Consider the following 23,800-nt stretch of genomic DNA (forward strand, 5'->3'; position numbering starts at 1 on the left):
TATCTTCATCAGTCAGCGTAACTCCATTGCCCGTCTGTTCTTGTGTCCTGGCGAGAGGATGACTCTGGTAGGACAGAGTCCTCTCACCCCCTCCCAGTAACACCTCAGCATCAGGCAAAGAACAAGTACCAGAATCGTCTGGTCTCTGGGATTCCCTGGTGATACTAACTGGATTAGACCAAGTTAAAGCATCATCCCCCCTGAGAGACACAGAGGTAGGCCCACTTCCCATCTGGGCTTCAGCTGCCCTCAGATCCAGCTCTGGGATCTTGGCTCCATCTCGAGCCCCCACAGGCTCAGGCAAAGGATTCACTTCCCCAGAAGCAGAAGCACTTTTCTTGCACCAAGGACCAGTGTCCTTAGCAGGGATACCACTGCCCATCCCAGAGCCATTCCCTTTGCTCCAGCCCCCATGGCTGGATTCTGAGTCACACCTGGAATGCTCTTTCCTGGTGGTTCCTTCTCCAGCCACCCCAGGCTGGGGAATCTTCCTCAGACAATGGGCTAGTTTCCTCACTGGCACCTTTTCCAAATGCAGGCTCTGCTCTCTCCTCAGGCTGCTGCTGCTGCTGTTCAACACAGACAGACAGTGGGAGACACTCTCTTCTCTCCTTTGTCCCAGCCCCCCGGCTGGTCTCCACACACACACAGAAGGTGAAGCAGCTTCTCTCACAGACAACTTGCCATTCCCAGTGGACCAGCTGCTTTCCTGCACAGACACACAGGCACCTTCCTCGGCCCAGGCCTGGAAAACTTTTTGCAGGTCTGTCTTGGCCACTAGTAGATGATGGGTTGGAATCGCTCCTTCCCTCCTTGAGCTTTGGCAGGCCACTCGGTTCAGAGCTCCAGGCAGTCCAGGGTTCCCTGACCCGATCCGGGCTCACCTCTGCAGGATTTTCCTTAACCCTCAGCTCTGCCACTGCACATCCACGCTGCCTTGTCCAGCTTCTTTAATCTCAATTCGGTTTCCAGGTGCTGCCACTTCACAGCGGAGTTGCTCAGCGTGGTTGCAGGCTCTCAGGCTGATGCCCTCTGCACCCCACACTTCCTGGAAGAATCCCTTCAGTGTGCCAGGCTCCTTGCGGGTCACAAGCTGCCCAGGGTTAGGCCGTAGGCCCCTCCGCCCTCTGGGACCGACTGCAACAGACTCCCAGCGGAACCCCTTCTTCAGTGTGACACCCGCTCTCAGGGACCATGAGCACCCTGTCTTGGGAAGAACTCATTCAGCGTCAGCCTCCTCAGGGGTCACTTGTTTTCTGGGGGTTGGGCCCTCGGCCCCTCCACCTTCTGGGACCGACTCCAACAGATTCCCAGGAGTAACCCCTGCTTGGGTGTGGCACCCCCTCTCGAGAACCACGACCGCAGTTGCTGGGGTTCGGCCGCAGGCCCCTCCGCCTTGGGGAGCTGCACCTCACTGCCCTTCAGCACACCTGGGTCTCGCAGGCCCCACTTCTTCCGGGGCCCCGGTCATTTACTGCTGGATGCTCCATCCTCAGGGTGCAGAACATCCCACTGCTGACACCAGTGTGATGGGATTCTGGGGTCCCCCAACCTCTGCACCCTGTCCGCAGGCAGGAGAGTCTCTCACTTAGCAGGAGAACAGCGGGTTTATTAGCCGACAGGACACAGCATCGTACAGAGGAGTCAGTACAGCAGGCAGAGACACCTAGTCCAATCCATGTTGGGGAGAGGAGGCCCCGAGGGGCCCCCAGAGCCGGGGCCTTGCTCCCTCCTTTGTCTCTCTCCCCCTCAGCCCAGACTAACTGCTTCCAACTCCCAGTTCCAATTCAAACCCCTCAGGCTCCACCTCCTCCTTTGTCTGCAGTACAAAGGTGTTACCTGGTTGTCAGGGTTACCCTCAGCAGGAGCCCCACACCCTCTGTGAGCCACACACATACACACAGGTATCCCCCACTCCATCACACCGCACTAGCTCCGCTCCCGGCCGGGCCGCGATGAGCGCAGGGGGTGGTGGTCTGAGTGTCCGCACTAGCTCTGCTCCCGGCCGGGCCACGTTGAGCGCGGGGGGTGGTGGTCCGAGTGTCCGCACTAGCTCTGCTCCCAGCCAGGCCGCGATGAGCGCAGGGGGTGGTGGTCCGAGTGTCCGCGCTAGCTCTGCTCCCGGCCGGGCCGTGTTGAGCGCAGGGGGTGGTGGTCCGAGTGTCCGCACTAGCTCTGCTCCCGGCCAGGCCGCGTTGAGCGCAGGGGGTGGTGCGCAGCGCGTTGAGCGCAGGGGGTGGTGGTCTGAGTGTCCGCACTACCTCCACTCCCAGCCAGGCCGTGTTGAGCGCAGGGGGTGGTGGTCCAAGTGTCCGCACTAGCTCCGCTCCCGACCGGGCCGCGTTGAGCTCAGGGGTGGTGGTCCCAGTGTCCGCACTAGCTCCGCTCCCGGCTGGGCCGCGTTGAGCGCAGGGGTGGTGGTCCAAGTGTCCGCACTAGCTCCGCTCCCGGCTGGGCCGCGTTGAGCGCAGGGGGTGGTGCGCAGCGCGTTGAGCGCAGGGGGTGGTGGTCCAAGTGTCCGCACTAGCTCTGCTCCCGGCGCAGACACCGGCCCCAGCAGCTGCTCCTCATTCCAGGCTACAGGACGAGCTCGCTCTGCGACTGGAGGCCGAGAACAATTTGTCTTCCTACCGACAGGTGAGGCGGGCGTGGCCAGCCGGGTAGGGGCAGCAGGGTGCCTGCCATGGGGGCGCTGGGCTCTATGTCCTGGCTCTGTCCCCGCTCCTCCCCACAGCTCGGGTTTCAGCCAGGCCCCAGCAGGGTCATGACAGGGTTTGACCCCCGATTTCTGGGTTCTTGGCTTTGACCTGCCACCTCTGGGGCTGGGGCCAGAGGCAGGGCAGGGCCTGGGGATGAAGGGCCCAGGGCTGGGGGCAGATAGCAGCCGTGCTCTCTCGTGCTCTCTGGCCTGACAGTGTGGGTGGGAGGGGTTCCCCCGGGCAGGCCAGCAGTGAGCTCAGGGGTTCTCCCGGGCAGTCTGGTGCCAAGCTCAGGGGTTCCCCCAGGCAAGCCAGTGCAGAGCTCAGGGGTTCTCCCAGGCAGGCCAGTGGTGAATTCAGGGGGTTCCCCCAGGCACGCTGGTGGCGAGCTGAGCCCCCTGCACCCCAGCCCCAGCCCCAGCCCTGAGCCGCCTGCACCTCAGCCACAGCCACAGCCACAGCCCTGAGCTGCCTGCACCCCAGCCACAGCCACAGCCACATCCCTGAGCCCCCTGCACCCCAGCCACAGCCACATCCCTGAGCCCCCTACACCCCAGCCACAGCCACAGCCCTGAGCCCCCTACACCCCAGCCACAGCCACAGCCCTGAGCCCCCTGCACCCCAGCCACAGCCACATCCCTGAGCCCCCTACACCCCAGCCACAGCCACAGCCCTGAGCCCCCTGCACCCCAGCCACAGCCACAGCCACAGCCCTGAGCCCCCTGCATCCCAGCCACAGCCACAGCCCTGAGCCCCCTGCACCCTAGCCACAGCCACAACCCTGAGCCCCCTACACCCCAGCCACAGCCACAGCCACATCCCTGAGCCCCCTACACCCCAGCCACAGCCACAGCCACAGCCACAGCCCTGTGCCCCCTGCACCCCAGCCACAGCCACAGCCACATCCCTGAGCCCCCTACACCCCAGCCACAGCCACAGCCACAGCCACAGCCCTGTGCCCCCTGCACCCCAGCCACAGCCACAGCCCTGAGCCCCCTGCACCCCAGCCACAGCCACAGCCACATCCCTGAGCCCCCTGCATCCCAGCCACAGCCACAGCCCTGAGCCCCCTGCACCCCAGCCACAGCCACAGCCACATCCCTGAGCCCCCTACACCCCAGCCACAGCCACAGCCACAGCCACAGCCACAGCCCTGTGCCCCCTGCACCCCAGCCACAGCCACAGCCCTGAGCCCCCTGCACCCCAGCCCCAGCCACAGCCCTGAGCCCCCTGCATCCCAGCCACAGCCACAGCCCTGAGCCCCCTGCACCCCAGCCACAGCCACAGCCCTGTGCCCCCTGCACCTCAGCCACAGCCACAGCCACAGCCCTGAGCCCCCTGCACCCCAGCCACAGCCACAGCCCTGAGCCCCCTGCACCCTAGCCACAGCCACAACCACAGCCCTGAGCCCCCTGCACCCCAGCCACAGCCACAGCCCTGTGCCCCCTGCACCTCAGTCACAGCCACAGCCACAGCCCTGAGCCCCCTGCACCCCAGCCACAGCCACAGCCCTGAGCCCCCTGCACCCTAGCCACAGCCACAACCACAGCCCTGAGCCCCCTGCACCCCAGCCACAGCCACAGCCCTGTGCCCCCTGCACCCCAGCCACAGCCACAACCACAGCCCTGAGCCCCCTGCACCCCAGCCACAGCCACAGCCACAGCCCTGAGCCCCCTGCACCTCAGCCACAGCCCTGTGCCCCCTGAACCCCCGCCACAGCCCCAGCCCTGAGCCCCCTGCACCCCAGCCACAGCCCCAGCCCTGAGCCGCCTGCACCCCAGCCACAGCCACAGCCCCAGCCCTGAGCCCCCTACACCCCAGCCACAGCCACAGCCACAGGCCTGAGTCCCCTGCACCCCAGCCACAGCCACAACCACAGCCCTGTGCCCCCTGCACCTCAGCCACAGCTACAGCCACAGCCCTGAGCCCCCTACACCCCAGCCACAGCCACAGCCACAGCCACAGGCCTGAGTCCCCTGCACCCCAGCCACAGCCACAACCACAGCCCTGTGCCCCCTGCACCCCAGCCACAGCCACAACCACAGCCCTGTGCCCCCTACACCCCAGCCACAACCACAGCCCTGTGCCCCCTGCACCTCAGCCACAGCCACAACCACAGCCCTGAGCCCCCTGCACCCCAGCCACAGCCACAACCACAGCCCTGTGCCCCCTACACCCCAGCCACAGCCACAGCCCTGTGCCCCCTGCACCTCAGCCACAGCCACAACCACAGCCCTGTGCCCCCTACACCCCAGCCACAGCCACAGCCCTGTGCCCCCTGCACCTCAGCCACAGCCACAGCCACAGCCCTGAGCCCCCTGCACCCCAGCCACAGCCACAGCCCTGAGCCCCCTGCACCCTAGCCACAGCCCTGAGCCCCCTGCACCCCAGCCACAGCCACAGCCACAGCCACAGCCACAGCCCTGTGCCCCCTGAACCCCCGCCACAGCCACAGCCCTGAGCCCCCTGCACCCCAGCCACAGCCCCAGCCCTGAGCCGCCTGCACCCCAGCCACAGCCACAGCCCCAGCCCTGAGCCCCCTACACCCCAGCCACAGCCACAGCCACAGCCACAGCCACAGGCCTGAGTCCCCTGCACCCCAGCCACAGCCACAACCACAGCCCTGTGCCCCCTGCACCCCAGCCACAGCCACAGCCACAGCCCTGTGCCCCCTACACCCCAGCCACAGCCACAGCCCTGAGCCCCCTGCACCTCAGCCACAGCTACAGCCACAGCCCTGAGCCCCCTGCACCCCAGCCACAGCCACAGCCCTGTGCCCCCTGCACCCCAGCCACAGCCACAGCCCTGTGCCCCCTGCACCTCAGCCACAGCCACAGCCACAGCCCTGTGCCCCCTGCACCTCAGCCACAACCACAGCCCTGTGCCCCCTACACCCCAGCCACAGCCACAGCCACAGCCCTGTGCCCCCTGCACCTCAGCCACAGCCACAGCCACAGCCACAGCCCTGAGCCCCCTGCACCCCAGCCACAGCCACAGCCCTGAGCCCCCTACACCCCAGCCACAGCCACAGCCCTGAGCCCCCTGCACCCCAGCCACAGCCACAGCCACAGCCACAGCCACAGCCACAGCCCTGTGCCCCCTGCACCCCAGCCACAGCCACAGCCCTGAGCCCCCTACACCCCAGCCACAGCCACAGCCCTGAGCCCCCTACACCCCAGCCACAGCCACAACCCTGTGCACCCGGCACCCCAGCCACAGCCTTCCCCCTGCACCCCAGCCACAGCCACAGCCCTGAGCCCCCTACACCCCAGCCACAGCCACAACCCTGTGCACCCGGCACCCCAGCCACAGCCTTCCCCCTGCACCCCAGCCACAGCCACAGCCCTGAGCCCCCTGCACCCCAGCCACAGCCACAGCCACAGCCCTGTGCCCCCTGCACCCCAGCCAGAGTCCTCAGCCCTGCTGCACCTCAACCCTCAGCCTCCTCCCACACTCCAAACCCCTCGGCCCCAGCCCACCACAGATTGTCCATGTGCAGAATGAACTTTGTCATGTGCACCAATATGGAGGTGATGTGTCGCACATCAGTCACCGCTGTGTCTCACATCGCCTGTGTCGCACGTCAGTCACCACTGTGTCGCACATCGCCTGTGTCGCACGTCAGTCACTGCTGTGTCGCACGTCACCTGTGTCACATCAGTGACTGCTGTGTCGCACATCACCTGTGTCACATGTCAGTCACTGCTGTGTCGCACGTCATCTCCATATTGGTGTACATAAGTAAATTAAGTTCACACACTGACATAAAAATTAGAGGCAACACTGCCTGCCTGGTCTTTATCTCTTTAATTCTGATCTGCTCACACACCCCTCACACTCACCCTGATCACCTTACACACACCTCACACTCACCCTGATTCCCTTACACACACGCCTCACATTCACCTGATCACCTTACACACATCTCACACTCACTGATTCCCTTACACACACACTTCACACTCACCCTGATTGCCTTACACACACACCTCACATTCACCCTGATCGCCTTACACACACACCTCGCTGTGATGGGGTTCTGGGGTCCCCCAAGCTCTGCACCCTGTCCGCAGGCAGGAGAGTCTCTCACTCAGCAGGAGAACAGCGGGTTTATTAGCCGACAGGACACAGCATCGTACAGAGGAGGCAGTACAGCCGGCAGAGACAGCCAGTCCAATCCATGTTGGGGAGAGGAGGCCCCAAGGGGCCCCCAGAGCCGGGGCCTTGCCCCCTCCTTTGTCTCGCTCTCCCTCAGCCCAGACTCACTGCTTCCAACTCCCAGTTCCAATTCAAACCGCTCAGCCTCCACCTCCTCCTTTGTCTGCAGTACAAAGGTGTTACCTGGTCGGCAGGGTTACCCTCAGCAGGAGCCCCACACCCTCTGTGAGCCACTCACATACACACAGGTACCCGCACTCCATCACACTCGCACTCACCCTGATTCCCTTACACACACCTCACACTCACCCTGATTGCCTTACACACATCTCACACTCACTGATTCCCTTACATGCACACCTCACACTCACCCTGATTCCCTTACACACACACCTCACATTCACTCTGATGGCACCTTACACACATCTCACACTCACCAATTCCCTTACACGGACCTCGCACTCATCCTGATCGCCTTACACACATCTCACCCTGACCCTCATTGCCTTACACACATCTCACACTCACTGATTCCCTTACATGCACACCTCAAACTCACCCTGAGTCCCTTACACACACCTCACACTCACCCTAATCATGCTACACATACATCACACTCCCCCTGATTCCCTTACATGCACACCTCACACTCACCCTGATTGCCTTACACACATCTCACACTCACCCTGATCACATTACACACATCTCACACTCACCGATTCCTTTACACACACCTCGCACTCACCCTGATTCCCTTACACACACCTCATACTCATCCTGATCGCCTTACACACATCTCACACTCACCTTCATTGCCTTACACACATCTCACACTCACTGATTCCCTTACACACACACCTCACACTCACCCTGATACCCTTACACACACCTCGCACTCACCCTAATCACATTACACATACGTCACACTCACCCTGATTCCCTTATACGCACACCTCACACTCACCTGATTGCCTTATACACATCTCACACTCACCCTGATTCCCTTACACACACCTCACACTTACCTCAACCCCCTCCCACTGCACACACACGCACACACACACACAGTGTGGAGTGAGCCAATGTGCTACCGGTTGGCGGTAGGTAAGTCCAGGCCCTGGCGCACACAGAGCAGCCTGCTCCCTGCCAGGACTGCAACCTCCAAGTGCCAATGGCTCCCTCCCGGGTGGGAGGGACAGTCCTAGCATGGCTGCAGCTACCAGGGCTCCCTGCTCCAGCCCCGTGGGGCTCCGCACAGCCCTAGGCAGCCAGGCTATTGCCCCGTGGGAGCACTGTGGTGTCAGAGCACTCGGCTCTGGCAGGCAGCAGCAGGCCCTGTTGATGGACACCCAGAGGAGGTGGCCGGGGGTGGGTGTGGGGAGGGATGATGGTGAGTCCCAGACGAGGGTCTGGTGCTGGGGTGATTTCACCACCCGTGCACAGCGGGGAGATGCAAGCGGGGTGAGGTGCTGACTCTTCCCCACGACTAAGCGGGAGGAACGGCCCCTGGAAGCTGCTCGGCCTGGGCTTGCCCAGGTGACCGAGCCCACGTGAGCTGTCCAGCTGGCTGGGGCATCAGGCCGGCCTCCTGGCCAGCGTGCACAGACCTGCACCTGCGCTGCCCTGGCGGGGCCGTGACTTCACCTCCTGCTTCTCACCCGCCGGCAGGATGTGGACAACGCTGCACTGATGCGCTTGGACCTGGAGCGGAAAGTCGAGTCTCTGCAGGAGGAGATCAACTTCCTGCGGAAAGTCCATGAGGAGGTAGCGTGTGACCCAGCCCCGAGGGTGCCGAGCTGCCCAGGCCGGGCCATGCGCTGCAGCCTGGGCCCCGCTACCCAGGGGGCAGGGACCTTACGGTGGGAATGGGGCCTCCATTCCTGGGGGTTCACCTCTGCCCCAGCCTCCTCTGTGCACCTGCCGCCGGGTCTCCTACCACCTGCCTGGAAATCTTGGGCCCCCAGGGTGAAGTGTAGTTGTGCCAGGGACGTCACCGGGCTGCGGGAGGGCCGAGGTCGGTGTAGGTGCACCCACAGCCCGGGGAGGTCCCACACCTGCTGCTCTGTCACCGCTGAAGCGGGTGTTATGACAGCCCCTGCCCGCACACCCAGGCACTGCTGGGTGACTTCCAGCAGCTCATCCAGAGACCCCGAGGAGGCCGGGCGTCTCCTGTGGCGCCCCAGAACGGGGCTGACCTGCCGCAGAGGACCGGGACTGGCACAGTTACCCACCTGGTCTGACCCCTCGGGTGCTGGTGGGGACAGTGGCAGAGCAGTGCCTAGGGAGGGTCTCTGCTTCCCGGCTCCCGTGGGCGGCACAGCCCGGGCACCTGGCCTCCTGCCACCTGGCGTGCTCTTTGCAGGAGCTGACAGAGCTGCAGGAGCAGCTGGCACAGCAGCAGGTCCACGTTGAGATGGACGTGTCCAAGCCGGACCTGACGGCCGCGCTGCGGGAGATCCGCATTCAGTACGAGTCCCTGGCCTCTGACAACATGCACGAGACCGAGGAGTGGTACAAGGCCAAGGTAATGGGGCGCTGGCAGCAGGTGATGGGGCTGGGCCCTCGGGGCCTCCGTTGGCACAACCCACATCCCGCCGCCAGAGCGGGGCCGACAGCCAAGTGCGCCGGGGTGGCACTGCCTGTGCGGTCTCCTCCCCGGCCCCTGCTGGCCTGGCTGGCTCTGGCTCTGGCTCTGGCTCTGGCTCTGGCTCTGGCTCTGGCTCTGGCTCAGGGGAGTCCCTGCAGGGACTCCCCGTGGGGATAGTCACACTTGGAGGAGTGGCTTTGCTAGCGCTTCGCTAGGGGCACACTCCTGGCCAGGAGCCGGGCGATTATTCTCCCCCTTCGGAGAACATGAGAAACAAGTCATGAGACCCTAAGGTCCCCCACCCAGCAGTGGCACGATGGGAATATCGCCCAGGAGCCTTGAGCTCTAACCACTAGGCTACGTTGCCTCGTCTGTGCCGGGACCAGGGTTCCCTCGATGGGTTTGCCGTCCGTTGGTCTGTGCACCACCAGTAGCAAGATGCTGCTGGCTGCGGGCACGCTGCTAACCAGCCGGGCGGCCCACAGCTCTCCCGGGCAGCTCCCCAGGGACACCGGCGAGGACTAGCAGCTGTTCGGTCAGCTGGGCGCCCTGCCCTGCTGGGCGCGCCCTGGGGAGGGACGTCCCACGCCCTGCGGTGGGGCGCTGACGCCTCTTCCTGCCTCAGTTTGCAGACCTGACGGAGGCGGCCACGCGCAACATGGAAGCCCTGCGCCTGGCCAAGCAAGAAGCCAACGAATACCGGCGCCAGCTCCAGGCACTCACCTGCGACCTGGAGTCCTTGCGGGGGCTGGTAGGTGGGGGGCTGGTGCTGTGTGACTCGCCTCCCACGGCACAGCACACTGCCACGGGGCACGGCTCGCGGCTCCGACCGCCCGTCGAACCCCACCAACCACAGCAACAAACCTCGGCCCAGAGCCAGCCCGGCCTTGCTGGGAGACCTGGGCTCGGCCCTCAGACAAGGCCGGCCTCCTTGTGCTCCTGCAACTGGAAAAGAGGAGGACAGCCCCACCGGGGGGGATCACTGTCCCCATACAGAGCGTGGGGCAGAGGGGGCTCCCTGGGCTCCCTGGGACCTGCTCCCGTGGGGCGGAGGGGGTCCCTGGGCTGTCCGGGACCTGCTCCCGTGGGGCGGAGGGGGTCCCTGGGCTGTCCGGGACCTGCTCCCGTGGGGCGGAGGGGGTCCCTGGGCTGTCCGGGACCTGCTCCCGTGGGGCAGAGGGGGTATCTGGGCTGTCTGGGACCTGCTCCCGTGAGGCAGAGGGGGTCCCTGGGCTTTCCGGGACCTGCTCCCGTGGGGCAGAGGGGGTCCCTGGGCTGTCCGGGACCTGCTCCCGTGGGGCAGAGGGGGTCCCTGGGCTGTCCGGGACCTGCTCCCGTGGGGCAGAGGGGGCTCCCTGGGCTGTCCGGGACCTGCTCCCGTGAGGCAGAGGGGGTCCCTGGGCTGTCCGGGACCTGCTCCCGTGGGGCAGAGGGGGTCCCTGGGCTGTCTGGGACCTGCTCCCGTGGGGCAGAGGGGGTCCCTGGGCTGTCTGGGACCTGCTCCCGTGGGGCAGAGGGGGTCCCTGGGCTGTCTGGGACCTGCTTCCGTGGGGCAGAGGGGGCTCCCTGGGCTGTCTGGGACCTGCTCCCGTGAGGCAGAGGGGGTCCCTGGGCTGTCCGGGACCTGCTCCTGTGGGGCAGAGGGGGTCCCTGGGCTGTCCGGGACCTGCTCCCGTGGGGCAGAGGGGGTATCTGGGCTGTCTGGGACCTGCTCCCACAGGCCCAGGAGGAGGCGAGCAGGTGCCGCGCATGGCTGGTGCAGGAGGGCTCGGGCACAACATTACGTGGCCTGTGGGGCAGCCTGCACTGGCCTGTCTGTAGCAGAAGCAGCCCTGGCGCTTGGTGGTCCCTGAGCAAGGCGTGAGCCTGGTGTGCTGGCAGCCAGCGGAAGGGCGCTGGAATCCCGCTGAGTGGCAGCCCCTGTGCCCCCCAGAACGACTCCCTGGAGCGGCAGCTGCGGCAGCTGGAGGACCGCTACGCCCTGGAGACGGCCGCGTGCCAGGACACGGTGCTGCGGCTGGAGGAGGACGCCCGCAGCCTGAAGGAGGAGATGGCGCGGCACCTGCAGGAGTACCAGGACCTGCTCAACGTCAAGCTGGCGCTGGACATCGAGATCGCCACCTACCGCAAGCTGCTGGAGGGCGAGGAGAGCCGGTGAGCTCCGGCGGGGGCTGCAGGCTGCCCACGGGCCCCAGGCGAGGCCATGGCAGACACGGGGCGGCCAGCCCAGCACCTCTCGGCCAGTGCCCACAACGTGGCCGAGCGCCCAGGGTCTCCTGCTGCGTCGTGCAGAGAAAGGCCTGGGCCAGCCCCAGCCCCCGAGCGTTGGGGGCATGCGAGGACGCCCCAGCCCAGCCCCAGCCCCCCGAGCGTTGGGGGCATGCGAGGATGCCCCAGACCAGCCCCAGCCCCCCGAGCGTTGGGGGCATGCAAGGACGCCCCAGCCCAGCCCCAGCCCCCCGAGCGTTGGGGGCATGCAAGGATGCCCCAGCCCAGCCCCAGCCCCCGAGCGTTGGGGGCATGCGAGGACGCCCCAGACCAGCCCCAGCCCCCCGAGCGTTGGGGGCATGCAAGGACGCCCCAGCCCAGCCCCAGCCCCCCGAGCGTTGGGGGCATGCAAGGATGCCCCAGCCCAGCCCTAGCCCCCCGAGCGTTGGGGGCATGCGAGGACGCCCCAGACCAGCCCCAGCCCCCCGAGCGTTGGGGGCATGCGAGGACGCCCCAGACCAGCCCCAGCCCCCCGAGCGTTGGGGGCATGCGAGGACGCCCCAGACCAGCCCCAGCCCCCCGAGCGTTGGGGGCATGCGAGGACGCCCCAGACCAGCCCCAGCCCCCCGAGCATTGGGGGGCATGCGAGGACGCCCCAGACCAGCCCCAGCCCCCCGAGCATCGGGGGCATGCGAGGACGCCCCAGACCAGCCCCAGCCCCCCGAGCGTTGGGGGCATGCGAGGACTGCCCCAGACCAGCCCCAGCCCCAGCCCCCCGAGCATTGGGGGCATCCGAGGACTGCCCCAGACCAGCCCCAGCCCCCCGAGCGTTGGGGACATGCGAGGACGCCCCAGACCAGCCCCAGCCCCAGCCCCCCGAGCGTTGGGGGCATCCGAGGACTGCCCCAGACCAGCCCCAGCCCCCCCGAGCGCTGGGGACATGCGAGGACGCCCCAGACCAGCCCCAGCCCCAGCCCCAGCCCCCCGAGCGTTGGGGGCATGCGAGGACGCCCCAGACCAGCCCCAGCTCCCCGAGCGCTGGGGGCATGCGAGGACTGCACCAGACCAGCCGCCTGGGCCCAGCTCTCCCAGGCGCTGCGGGAAGCAAACGCTTTCAATGCCCCCGTGCAGCCCCACCAACTCGGCAGCACCAGTGCAGTCGAAGTTCCCAGCCAGCTGCTGAGCTGGGGCAGGTGCCGGGGGGAAAGGGCGTCCTCTCCCTGGGGCGGCCAGTGCGGGGCTGATTACCCGGCGCTTTCATCACACGACAATATTTAACTCAAGAGTAAACTTCAATTCCTGGAGACTCCAGGTCCAGCCCGGAGGGTTGGCAACCCACTTGTCCCCCAGCTGTCCTCGAGCTCCTTAGCCTGCCCATGTGGGGCTGGTGGCCAAGGCCTCCCTTCTCCCAGCCAGTCAGAGGCAGCCGTGCTGGGGAGGTGCCCTTGATTGACTCACGTGACACCTGTGCTGGGGATGTGCCCTTGACCAACTCACCTGACACCTGTGCTGGGGATGTGCCCTTGAGCGACTCACCTGACACCTGTGCTGGGGATGTGCCCTTGACCGGCCCCTTTGCCTTGTTCCCACAGGATCACCATCCCTGTGCAGAGCTTCTCCAACCTGCAGATCCGAGGTCAGGTCGCCGGGCTGCCCAGGGAGGGCTGGGCTGGGCTGGGTGGTCGTGGCCACTTCACGCCTGCGTGCCCAGGTGTGGAGTCACTTTGCCACAGTGCTGCCCCGGCTCTGGGACAGGACTGCAGGAAGGGCTGGGTAAGGGGCGCTGAGATGGGGACCGTCAGGTCTCTCCTCAGGGCATGAGCCGACCACAGGGGGGACTTGTCCGTACTGCACAGAGGTGCAGCTGGCCAGATGCATTGGGGTTTCCCACCGTCCTGACACGTCCAGCTGGTAGCGTAGCCACCCGCCGGCTGGGTGTGGGTCACCGTTCTGTGGAGTGGAGCCCGGACTCCTCCCAGAGAGAACGAGTGTCCTCGACAGCCCATGCTGAGAGCCAGCTGGGCTTCAGCTCACGCTGCAGAGGCACCCACAGTGAGCGCCGGAGGTGCCAGGTTCAAGTCCGCCTGCGGGTGGTTATGGGTGCTGGGGCCAGGGGGACCTGCCTCTGCTGCCCCTAACCAGCTGTGTGACCTTCCCCCAGTCTGCAAACCCGGGTAACTGAGTCTGGGGCTTCCAGCTGGCATGTCAAGGCTGAGTAGGGTCACCAGCGCCGGGAGGGCATTGGTCTGAGTGCCCTGCCTCCAGCCAGGCCAACTCCAGGAGGGCCACGACCTCTCCATGGCCCCAGCTGGGTGACGGGGGGACCTTGTAATAGGCACAGGAGCCCTGGCAATAGCCCTTGCAGGTGGCTCTGGGGCGGAGCCCTGACCCGTGGGACGGGCAGCCCCAGGGACCTGCTGGGTTGGGGAATGGGTGCGTGGAGATCTGGAGCAGCTGGGCTGCAGCCCCGAGCATAGACTTCCCCAAGCAGGGGTCAGACAGGCCAGGGCATGGTGCAAAGGCCAATCCCAGTACCAGCGGCATCCCCAGCCCACAAACTCCACTGCCCTGTGCGATGCTGGGAGAAGCTCGGCCGGCACAGGCAGGGGCAGCCCCAGACAGGGCGCTGCTGCAAGGGTTCCCTGCTGGGTCCACTGGCTGTGATGTTCATGCGGAGGAGCGCAGGGCCCTTGGCTGGCAGATCTCAGAGCCTGGAGGTGTGGTGGGGCTGCTGGCCCTGAGGGAGGCAGGTTTTATTGGCTGTTGTGCCACATGCTGGGAATCTCAGCCGGAGCCGGAGCCGGAGCCAGTGTGGCCCAGGCGCGGCCGGACTCTCAGCGTGCAGACGGTGACTGCATCTGTCTTTCCCCGCAGAGACCAGCCTGGATACCAAGTCGGTGTCAGAGGCTCACCTAAAGAGGAGCATCGTGGTCAAAACTGTGGAGACCAGAGATGCAGAGGTAGGAGGAGCCCAGCCGGGCCTGACCCCATCATCCTCCCACCCTTCCTGGCCTAGTCATGCTGCATTTCCCTGGGGCCTGGGGGTCCCTGGGACAGGTCTTGCCTGGGCAGGTACCTCCCTGGTGTTACAGCAGGACTGGGGGAGGGGAGCAGCACGCTGCTGGGGAGAAGCTGGTTGGTGGATCTCGCTGCCAGTCAACTGCCTTGTGTACCTGGAGAGGTGTCCGCCAGGCCCTGGGGCAGGACGTGCGGCTGGGCAGAGAGCTGCGTTAAACCCAGCAGCGGAACAGGCTCCGTCACGCCGCGGGGCCGTGGAAATCAGTGTTGATCCTGGGGCCGGTTCTGAGGATGGGTTAGACGTTCTCGGCTCAATACCGCTCTGTTTCGCTAAGGCTGAAACGTTTGGATCCGCGAAGGCAATTTCCTCCTGACGCGTCAGGGCACACGCGTGGGCTCTGTCTCGCATTAGCAGATTGAGTTCCTGCTGCATCGCTCCAGGGGTGTACTTAATATTTCACACGCTCTCGAAGTCTGAACGCAACGCAGCAGAGCGAGGGAGCGCGCCGGGTTTGCGCCTTTGAGGCGCTGTAGTGTGAGCAGAACGATGGCCCCGAAAGGCCACGTTTGCTTCTTTTTAATTCACGTGTCCTGGGAAATTCTGGCTCTGAACAAATTATTTGCTGAAAATCAGAACTTCCAGCTGACCAGAAATTCTGACTCCCAGCCAGTTGCCCTTGTGGTCAGAGCCCTGCATGGACCACCTGTGCCCCAGACTGTGGTGCCAGCTGAGCCTCCTGTCACCTGTCCTGCCTGCTTAGCTGGGGGCAGTGCTGGGGGAGCCGGTTGGTCCCGGGATGGGTGGCTGGCAGGAGGAGGGGATATAATTTATTGGTCCGACTCCAGCTGGGGAGACGAGCCGCACAGGGCCCTGGGGATACCCCAGCCCTGCCCCCGGGGCAGGCTGCTCAGAAGCCGGGCTCAGGCACATGGGTGGCATGGCTGAAAGGCAGCGCAGGGTGAAGGGGCGACTGAGGGGAGCAGGCAGCCGGGGTGTCACTAAGTGAGGAGCATGGGAACTTACAGCCACAGCTCTGCCAGACACCCACCCCCTGGATTTCTGAGAGGCTCCGTAGGCCTAACCACCCCCTCACACTGCTGCCAGGCCCCGATGGGGGGGCACTAGCCCCACGGGCCATGAGGGTGGGGGCCCGGTTCAGGGACACCCCCCCCCCCCCAGGCACATGGCCAGCTCCCAGCTTGGAGGCACCTGTGCTAACCACCCCAGGCCAGGCTCCCCCCAGGACAGATCCCCAGGGAGAGCGGAGCTTGGCAAGTGTCCAAGCCCCCCCCCAAACAATCTCACCCCCTCCCCGCTCGTTCCACCCCTCCACCAGCACTCGCTTTCCACAGCTGGGACAGTCTGTGGGGGCGAGGGGTTTGGAGTTGGGAGACGGCTCAGGGCTGAGTCTGGGGCGGGGGATGGGGGTAGGAGAGGTTCCAGGAGGGGGTCTTGGGGCGGGGGAGCCTGGGACTGGGGGGGTCTCCAGGTGGGGGAGCCTGGGTGGAGAAGCCTGGGATGAGAGAGCCTGCCTTCTCCTCGCTCCCTGCGGCCGGACTCGTGGCCCACTGATGGCGGGCTGCCACTCTCGGTAGCCACCAGTAGACTGAGGCTGATCCCGGCCCGTGGCGGCCGACAGCCCCACCCCACCCCACCCTGATGGCTCCGCGCCCAGGTGCCGTGGCGGCTGTAACGGTGCGATTGCCTCCCTCTGCCCCCAGGTGCTCCAGGAGTCGGCCCAGGAGAAGCAGGGCTGAGGCCGGCAGGCGGCAGAGTCGGCTGTAGCAGTAGATGCCTAAAGCGCAGATCCCGCTTGCTGTGGAGCCCAGAGGGAGCTGGCCTCCGGGGACTGGGGTTCACGAGACTCACCCCGGAGCAAATGGACCCAGCACCCCTGCACCTGCTGCCCGGCTCCCCTCCCACCAGCCCCCGGCTCCCCACCTGCCTGGGCCCACGTCAGTCAGCACCCACTGCCCTGGAGGGTGGGGGAGGCTAAGCACGCCAAGGCCCAGCTCCAAGAAGGCCCAACCCATGGCCTGGGGGCTGCAGCGTTTCCAGGCATCACAGGTGGGCTTTGGCTGGGCCCCACCACCTGCCCCAGATCTCAGCACCCTGGGGCGGCAGAGTCCCTGGCCCTGGCTCTGGCTCAGCCCTGCAGCTCACGCTGATCGTGCCTGTGATGCGGCAGAGGGAAACCTGGGGGTGCAAGGAGTGTGCTGCTGCAGAGCTCTGCTCCCTTCAGCTCTGCCCTGTGGCCCTGGCCCCCCACTCCAAGGACCACCTGAAGGTCAAGCGAAAGGGCTGCCAGGGAAGGGGCTGCTGCTGCCCTCCCTGCACTGGGCTCTGCCCAGGAGCTGCAGCCGAGCTGCTGGGGAGCGAGCGGGACCCTGCCCAGGGAGGCAGGCTGGGCTGGCTGGAGCCAGGGTCCCCCTTATTGCCGAGGGCTAGGAACAGAGGAGCTGGGGGGACAGGGCCTTGCTGAGAAAGACCTTTCTGCTGCTGCCAGGGACCGGCAATCAGGCACTGAGGGGTGCAGGCTCTGGTGGCTCGGTGGTGGAGCCAGGCCTGTTCCCAGAACCCGGCTGGGGCTTGCAAGGAGTGTGGGGGACCCAGCGATGTGCAAGGTTTGCCTTGCTTGGTGAAAGCAGCTGTCACAGCCCCTGGGAGCAGCATGGCTGAGCCTGAGCCAACCCCATCCCCAGCCATCACCGCCTGGTAGCTGCCCCATCTGGCTTGGTGCCAAGGAGACGGCGTAGCCCTCGGGAGGTGCCCCGCCCTGCAGGCATTGGCCAAAATTTTAATTGCTAAATGGGGGGCCCACTAGGGCCCTCCTCCACACCCTGCAGGCACCTGTCACCCCAGGGTGGGGATGCTTTCCTCCATCCTGGACAGCCCACTGGTGTTGGAGGCAGAGCAGGCCCTTGGGCCGGAGGGGTTGCAGCCTGAGTTAAGCCAGCTCACATTGTGGGAGGCCGGGGCAGGGAGGTCCCTCACACTCGCAGCACAATGGGGCCCCTTGTCTCTGGGGTTGCGACAGGGCTGCTCTGCTCTCATGCCGTGGGGCAGCACTGGGCCTCAGAGAGTGCCTGGCTCCAGGAGGCACAGTCCAGCTCGGAGTCGAAAGAGCCGTCCAACGGATGCTGCGAGGGCAGTTGTGTGTCCTGAACTGCTGGGCTGTGGTGTGTGCGGCTGCCCAGAGGTGGCTGCATTGCAGACGGAGGGGAATGCAGTGCAGGGATGTTCCTGGGCCGCAGAGCCAGCATGCGGCTGATGGCAACCAGCCAGCGCTTCCTCCCCAAGTCAGAGGGTCCCAATGCAAGTGAAAAGGGAGCACATGGGACGGAGAAGAGCAGGCGCCAGAGGGAGCGGGTGGGAGGAAGGAGAGCAGGCGCCAGAGGGAGCGGGTGGGACGGAGGAGAGCAGGCGCCAGAGGGAGCGGGTGGGAGGAAGGAGAGCAGGCGCCAGAGGGAGCGGGTGGGATGGAGGAGAGCAGGCGCCAGAGGGAGCGGGTGGGAGGAAGGAGAGCAGGCGCCAGAGGGAGCGGGTGGGAGGAAGGAGAGCAGGCGCCAGAGGGAGCGGGTGGGACGGAGGAGAGCAGGCGCCAGAGGGAGCGGGTGGGATGGAGGAGAGCAGGCGCCAGAGGGAGCGGGTGGGAGGAAGGAGAGCAGGCGCCAGAGGGAGCGGGTGGGACGGAGGAGAGCAGGCGCCAGAGGGAGCGGGTGGGACGGAGGAGAGCAGGCGCCAGAGGGAGCGGGTGGGACGGAGGAGAGCAGGCGCCAGAGGGAGCGGGTGGGATGGAGGAGAGCAGGCGCCAGAGGGAGCGGGTGGGAGGAAGGAGAGCAGGCGCCAGAGGGAGCGGGTGGGAGGAAGGAGAGCAGGCGCCAGAGGGAGCGGGTGGGACGGAGGAGAGCAGGCGCCAGAGGGAGCGGGTGGGAGGAAGGAGAGCAGGCGCCAGAGGGAGCGGGTGGGAGGAAGGAGAGCAGGCGCCAGAGGGAGCGGGTGGGACAGAGGAGAGCAGGCGCCAGAGGGAGCGGGTGGGACGGAGGAGAGCAGGCGCCAGAGGGAGCGGGTGGGAGGAAGGAGAGCAGGCGCCAGAGGGAGCGGGTGGGAGGAAGGAGAGCAGGCGCCAGAGGGAGCGGGTGGGATGGAGGAGAGCAGGCGCCAGAGGGAGCGGGTGGGAGGAAGGAGAGCAGGCGCCAGAGGGAGCGGGTGGGATGGAGGAGAGCAGGCGCCAGAGGGAGCGGGTGGGACGGAGGAGAGCAGGCGCCAGAGGGAGCGGGTGGGACGGAGGAGAGCAGGCGCCAGAGGGAGCGGGTGGGAGTAAGGAGAGCAGGCGCCAGAGGGAGCGGGTGGGACGGAGGAGAGCAGGCGCCAGAGGGAGCGGGTGGGACGGAGGAGAGCAGGAGCCAGAGGGAGCGGGTGGGATGGAGGAGAGCAGGCGCCAGAGGGAGCGGGTGGGAGGAAGGAGAGCAGGCGCCAGAGGGAGCGGGTGGGACGGAGGAGAGCAGGCGCCAGAGGGAGCGGGTGGGAGGAAGGAGAGCAGGCGCCAGAGGGAGCGGGTGGGAGGAAGGAGAGCAGGCGCCAGAGGGAGCGGGTGGGAGGAAGGAGAGCAGGCGCCAGAGGGAGCGGGTGGGACGGAGGAGAGCAGGCACCAGAGGGAGCAGGTGGGACGGAGGAGAGCAGGCGCCAGAGGGAGCGGGTGGGAGGAAGGAGAGCAGGCGCCAGAGGGAGCGGGTGGGATGGAGGAGAGCAGGCGCCAGAGGGAGCGGGTGGGAGGAAGGAGAGCAGGCGCCAGAGAGAGCGGGTGGGACGGAGGAGAGCAGGCGCCAGAGGGAGCGGGTGGGAGGAAGGAGAGCAGGCGCCAGAGGGAGCGGGTGGGATGGAGGAGAGCAGGCGCCAGAGGGAGCGGGTGGGAGGAAGGAGAGCAGGCGCCAGAGGGAGCGGGTGGGACGGAGGAGAGCAGGCGCCAGAGGGAGCGGGTGGGATGGAGGAGAGCAGGCGCCAGAGGGAGCGGGTGGGACGGAGGAGAGCAGGCGCCAGAGGGAGCGGGTGGGAGGAAGGAGAGCAGGCGCCAGAGGGAGCGGGTGGGACGGAGGAGAGCAGGCGCCAGAGGGAGCGGGTGGGATGGAGGAGAGCAGGCGCCAGAGGGAGCGGGTGGGAGGAAGGAGAGCAGGCGCCAGAGGGAGCGGGTGGGAGGAAGGAGAGCAGGCGCCAGAGGGAGCGGGTGGGACGGAGGAGAGCAGGCGCCAGAGGGAGCGGGTGGGATGGAGGAGAGCAGGCGCCAGAGGGAGCGGGTGGGATGGAGGAGAGCAGGCGCCAGAGGGAGCGGGTGGGAGGAAGGAGAGCAGGCGCCAGAGGGAGCGGGTGGGACGGAGGAGAGCAGGCGCCAGAGGGAGCGGGTGGGAGGAAGGAGAGCAGGCGCCAGAGGGAGCGGGTGGGACGGAGGAGAGCAGGCGCCAGAGGGAGCGGGTGGGATGGAGGAGAGCAGGCGCCAGAGGGAGCGGGTGGGAGGAAGGAGAGCAGGCGCCAGAGGGAGCGGGTGGGATGGAGGAGAGCAGGCGCCAGAGGGAGCAGGTGGGAGGAAGGAGAGCAGGCGCCAGAGGGAGCGGGTGGGATGGAGGAGAGCAGGCGCCAGAGGGAGCGGGTGGGAGGAAGGAGAGCAGGCGCCAGAGGGAGCGGGTGGGAAGGAGGAGAGCAGGCGCCAGAGGGAGCGGGTGGGACGGAGGAGAGCAGGCGCCAGAGGGAGCGGGTGGGAGGAAGGAGAGCAGGCGCCAGAGGGAGCGGGTGGGACGGAGGAGAGCAGGCGCCAGAGGGAGCGGGTGGGAGGAAGGAGAGCAGGCGCCAGAGGGAGCGGGTGGGATGGAGGAGAGCAGGCGCCAGAGGGAGCGGGTGGGAGGAAGGAGAGCAGGCGCCAGAGGGAGCGGGTGGGACGGAGGAGAGCAGGCGCCAGAGGGAGCGGGTGGGAGGAAGGAGAGCAGGCGCCAGAGGGAGCGGGTGGGACGGAGGAGAGCAGGCGCCAGAGGGAGCGGGTGGGAGGAAGGAGAGCAGGCGCCAGAGGGAGCGGGTGGGACGGAGGAGAGCAGGCGCCAGAGGGAGCGGGTGGGATGGAGGAGAGCAGGCGCCAGAGGGAGCGGGTGGGAGGAAGGAGAGCAGGCGCCAGAGGGAGCGGGTGGGATGGAGGAGAGCAGGCGCCAGAGGGAGCGGGTGGGAGGAAGGAGAGCAGGCGCCAGAGGGAGCGGGTGGGACGGAGGAGAGCAGGCGCCAGAGGGAGCGGGTGGGAGGAAGGAGAGCAGGCGCCAGAGGGAGCGGGTGGGACGGAGGAGAGCAGGCGCCAGAGGGAGCGGGTGGGAAGGAGGAGAGCAGGCGCCAGAGGGAGCGGGTGGGAGGAAGGAGAGCAGGCGCCAGAGGGAGCGGGTGGGACGGAGGAGAGCAGGCGCCAGAGGGAGCGGGTGGGAGGAAGGAGAGCAGGCGCCAGAGGGAGCGGGTGGGATGGAGGAGAGCAGGCGCCAGAGGGAGCGGGTGGGAGGAAGGAGAGCAGGCGCCAGAGGGAGCGGGTGGGATGGAGGAGAGCAGGCGCCAGAGGGAGCGGGTGGGACGGAGGAGAGCAGGCGCCAGGGGGAGCGGGTGGGACAGAGGAGAGCAGGCGCCAGAGGGAGCGGGTGGGACGGAGGAGAGCAGGCGCCAGAGGGAGCGGGTGGGAGGAAGGAGAGCAGGCGCCAGAGGGAGCGGGTGGGACGGAGGAGAGCAGGCGCCAGAGGGAGCGGGTGGGATGGAGGAGAGCAGGCGCCAGAGGGAGCGGGTGGGACAGAGGAGAGCAGGTGCCAGAGAGAGCCAATCCAGCAACCACAGCGCACTCGGAGGCTGGGGCTCCACTGCCGGTAAGGGCGCTCCAGGCGCTGGGCCCGTCTGGTGCAGAGTCACGCAGCCCCCTTGGGCTCTGCCTGTGATCTGCCTGCAGCTGGGCGCCTGCTGCCTACCACCCTGTGGCTGAGCAGTAGGCCCTAATTCACATCAGCGGGGCAGTGACTGCTGTGAGCGCCAGGCCCCAGGGATGGGGTGGGGTGGAAAGGCCAGCCCTGCCCCGCATGCCCTGGACGCACGGCTCCTACGCATACGGCTCCCAGCCAGGTGCAGGTGAGCCAGCCCTGCAGGGCAGGACAGGATGGCTGTAACTTGTCAGCGAGCAGGTCAGAATAACCTCCACAGTGCTCTGCCTGCAGGCCTGGGCCTGCCTGCTCCTGCCCCAGGGCTGCTGCAGCTCGGAGCCCTGTGCCACGCATCCCATGCACATGGAGCAAGGTTAACAGAGCTTCAAGGAGCAGTGCCCAGTGGCTAGTGCGCCATTAACCTGTCCTGCTCGCAGGGTCTGTGCACCCCATCACCGCGCTGCTTCCCGCAGCCAGCAGCACCCCTGCGGGGAGGAGCACGTTAGCCCCACGAGCAGCTGGGCCAGAGAGACATGACGCGCCCAATCTCACCCAGCAAGGCAGGGCCAGAGTCTGCCCAGAGCCTGGCTAGCCTGTGACCTAACCCCTAGACACCTCTCTCCACACGAGCTTCCCAGCACCTTGAGGGGCTGATGGCACAGACCCAGCCCCTGGAATGACTCACAGCTGGGTACCAACCTGTTCGGCAGGGAACAGTGCCCTCCTGCAGCTCAGGTTTTGGTGTCTGATTTTCAGAGGGGGGGTCCAACATTTTCTTAATACCAAACCCTCAAGATGGGAGAGGCCTGCCCCCAGCTCATCCGCCTCCTAAGTGCAGCTTGCTCCAGGCACAGGAATCGGAGTCCCCAGAGCTGCAGGAGTTTGCTGCCTGGGGCTGGGTGTGCAGGGCCAGGCAGGAGGTGGCCGGAGGCCTGGGGCATACCAGGCAGGAGCTGCATGGTGTGCCGTTTGCACAGACCTGCGCTGGGTGCTCTGGGAAGATACTGACATGGAGAGTCCATCTCTCACCCTGCTCCTGAATTCACACACTAACAGCAGCAGCAGCAGCAGCAGCCTGAGCTGAGAAATAAAGCTAAAGCAAGCATTGCGCTCTCGCTGGTGGATGAATGCCCTGCGCCGTGCCATGCTGTGCCGTGCTACGCCGCACTGTGCTGTGCTGTGCCATGCCATGCTATGCCACGCGGTGCTGTGCCATGCCGTGCTGCGCTGTGCCGTGCTACGCCGCACGGTGCTGTGCTGTGCCATGCCGTGCCGTGCCGTGCCATGCTGTGCCGTGCTACACTGCACTGTGCTGTGCTGTGCCATGCCATGCTATGCCACGCGGTGCTGTGCCATGCCGTGCTGCGCTGTGCCGTGCTACGCCGCACTGTTCTGTGCCGTGCCGTGCCGCGCCATGCCGTGCTACACCGTGCCGTGCCATGCTGCACCGTGCCATGCCACGCTGCGCCGTGCCATGCCGTGCCATGCCACGCCGCGCTACACCACACCAGGGCCACTGCAGCCAGTGCTCACCACAACGAGTGGCTGCTTGTTTCTGCAAGAAACCAGTGTGGCTGCTCCGGGCCCTCTGGCAGCAGCCCCCCCATGCAGCGACAGCAGTGCCCCTCATGCCCAGCCTGGAGGCCACCTGCTGTCCAGGTCTGGGTCCCACACAGCGTTTGCCAGTGCAGCTCAGTCCTGACCTGAACCTTGGCCTGTGCCAGGTCCAGCTCCCTGCCCCCACGGCTCCACTGGCCTCTCTGGGGTGAGCTCGGAGCTCCCCGCTGCAGCCTTACCCCAGCAGTTCCACTGGTGCCTTCGGTGCCAGCCACGGCCCCCCCCAGATGTTCCACTTCTGAGCTGCCAAGGCCCAGCCGTGGGCACAGGAGCCCTGGGGCTGGCGACAGGAGCTCATACACAGGCGGGGAAATACCCACTGAGTACCTAGTGGTGCAAGGATAACACTGCAACTTCCCCAGCCTGGGAAGGCCGGGTGCACAAGCGCTGCCAGTGAAAATCCCGTGTGGCACATCACAGCCAGGCAGTGTCAACTGTCAACTGGAGGGAGGCGAGTCCCTCGTGCCGCAGGAGCGGGAAGGAGAACTGGACCTAACTGTAGCAGTGAAAGCAGGTGGGACTGGCATGAAGTGGAACACCACAGCCAGTGCGACTGGTGTGAACTGACACCCCCTCGCTGGTGCGA

The 23,800-nt window shown here is 66.4% G+C and overlaps 1 protein-coding gene across 1 annotated transcript in view; it reads left to right on the forward strand.

Annotated features, from left to right (window-relative positions):
• GFAP (glial fibrillary acidic protein) overlaps positions 1 to 16,428 on the forward strand; it is a 30,652-nt gene extending 14,224 nt beyond the window's left edge. The window contains exons 2-9 of the mRNA XM_074978720.1: positions 2,577 to 2,637; positions 8,526 to 8,621; positions 9,220 to 9,381; positions 10,070 to 10,195; positions 11,378 to 11,598; positions 13,245 to 13,288; positions 14,527 to 14,612; positions 16,393 to 16,428. Of these exons, the coding sequence (XP_074834821.1) occupies positions 2,577 to 2,637; positions 8,526 to 8,621; positions 9,220 to 9,381; positions 10,070 to 10,195; positions 11,378 to 11,598; positions 13,245 to 13,288; positions 14,527 to 14,612; positions 16,393 to 16,428 (832 nt within the window). The remainder of the gene's footprint in view (positions 1 to 2,576; positions 2,638 to 8,525; positions 8,622 to 9,219; positions 9,382 to 10,069; positions 10,196 to 11,377; positions 11,599 to 13,244; positions 13,289 to 14,526; positions 14,613 to 16,392) is intronic.
• Positions 16,429 to 23,800: the final 7,372 nt, after the last annotated feature.

Source organism: Carettochelys insculpta, chromosome 28 (assembly GCF_033958435.1).
Source record: "Carettochelys insculpta isolate YL-2023 chromosome 28, ASM3395843v1, whole genome shotgun sequence".
Classification (NCBI taxonomy): Eukaryota; Metazoa; Chordata; order Testudines; family Carettochelyidae; genus Carettochelys; species Carettochelys insculpta.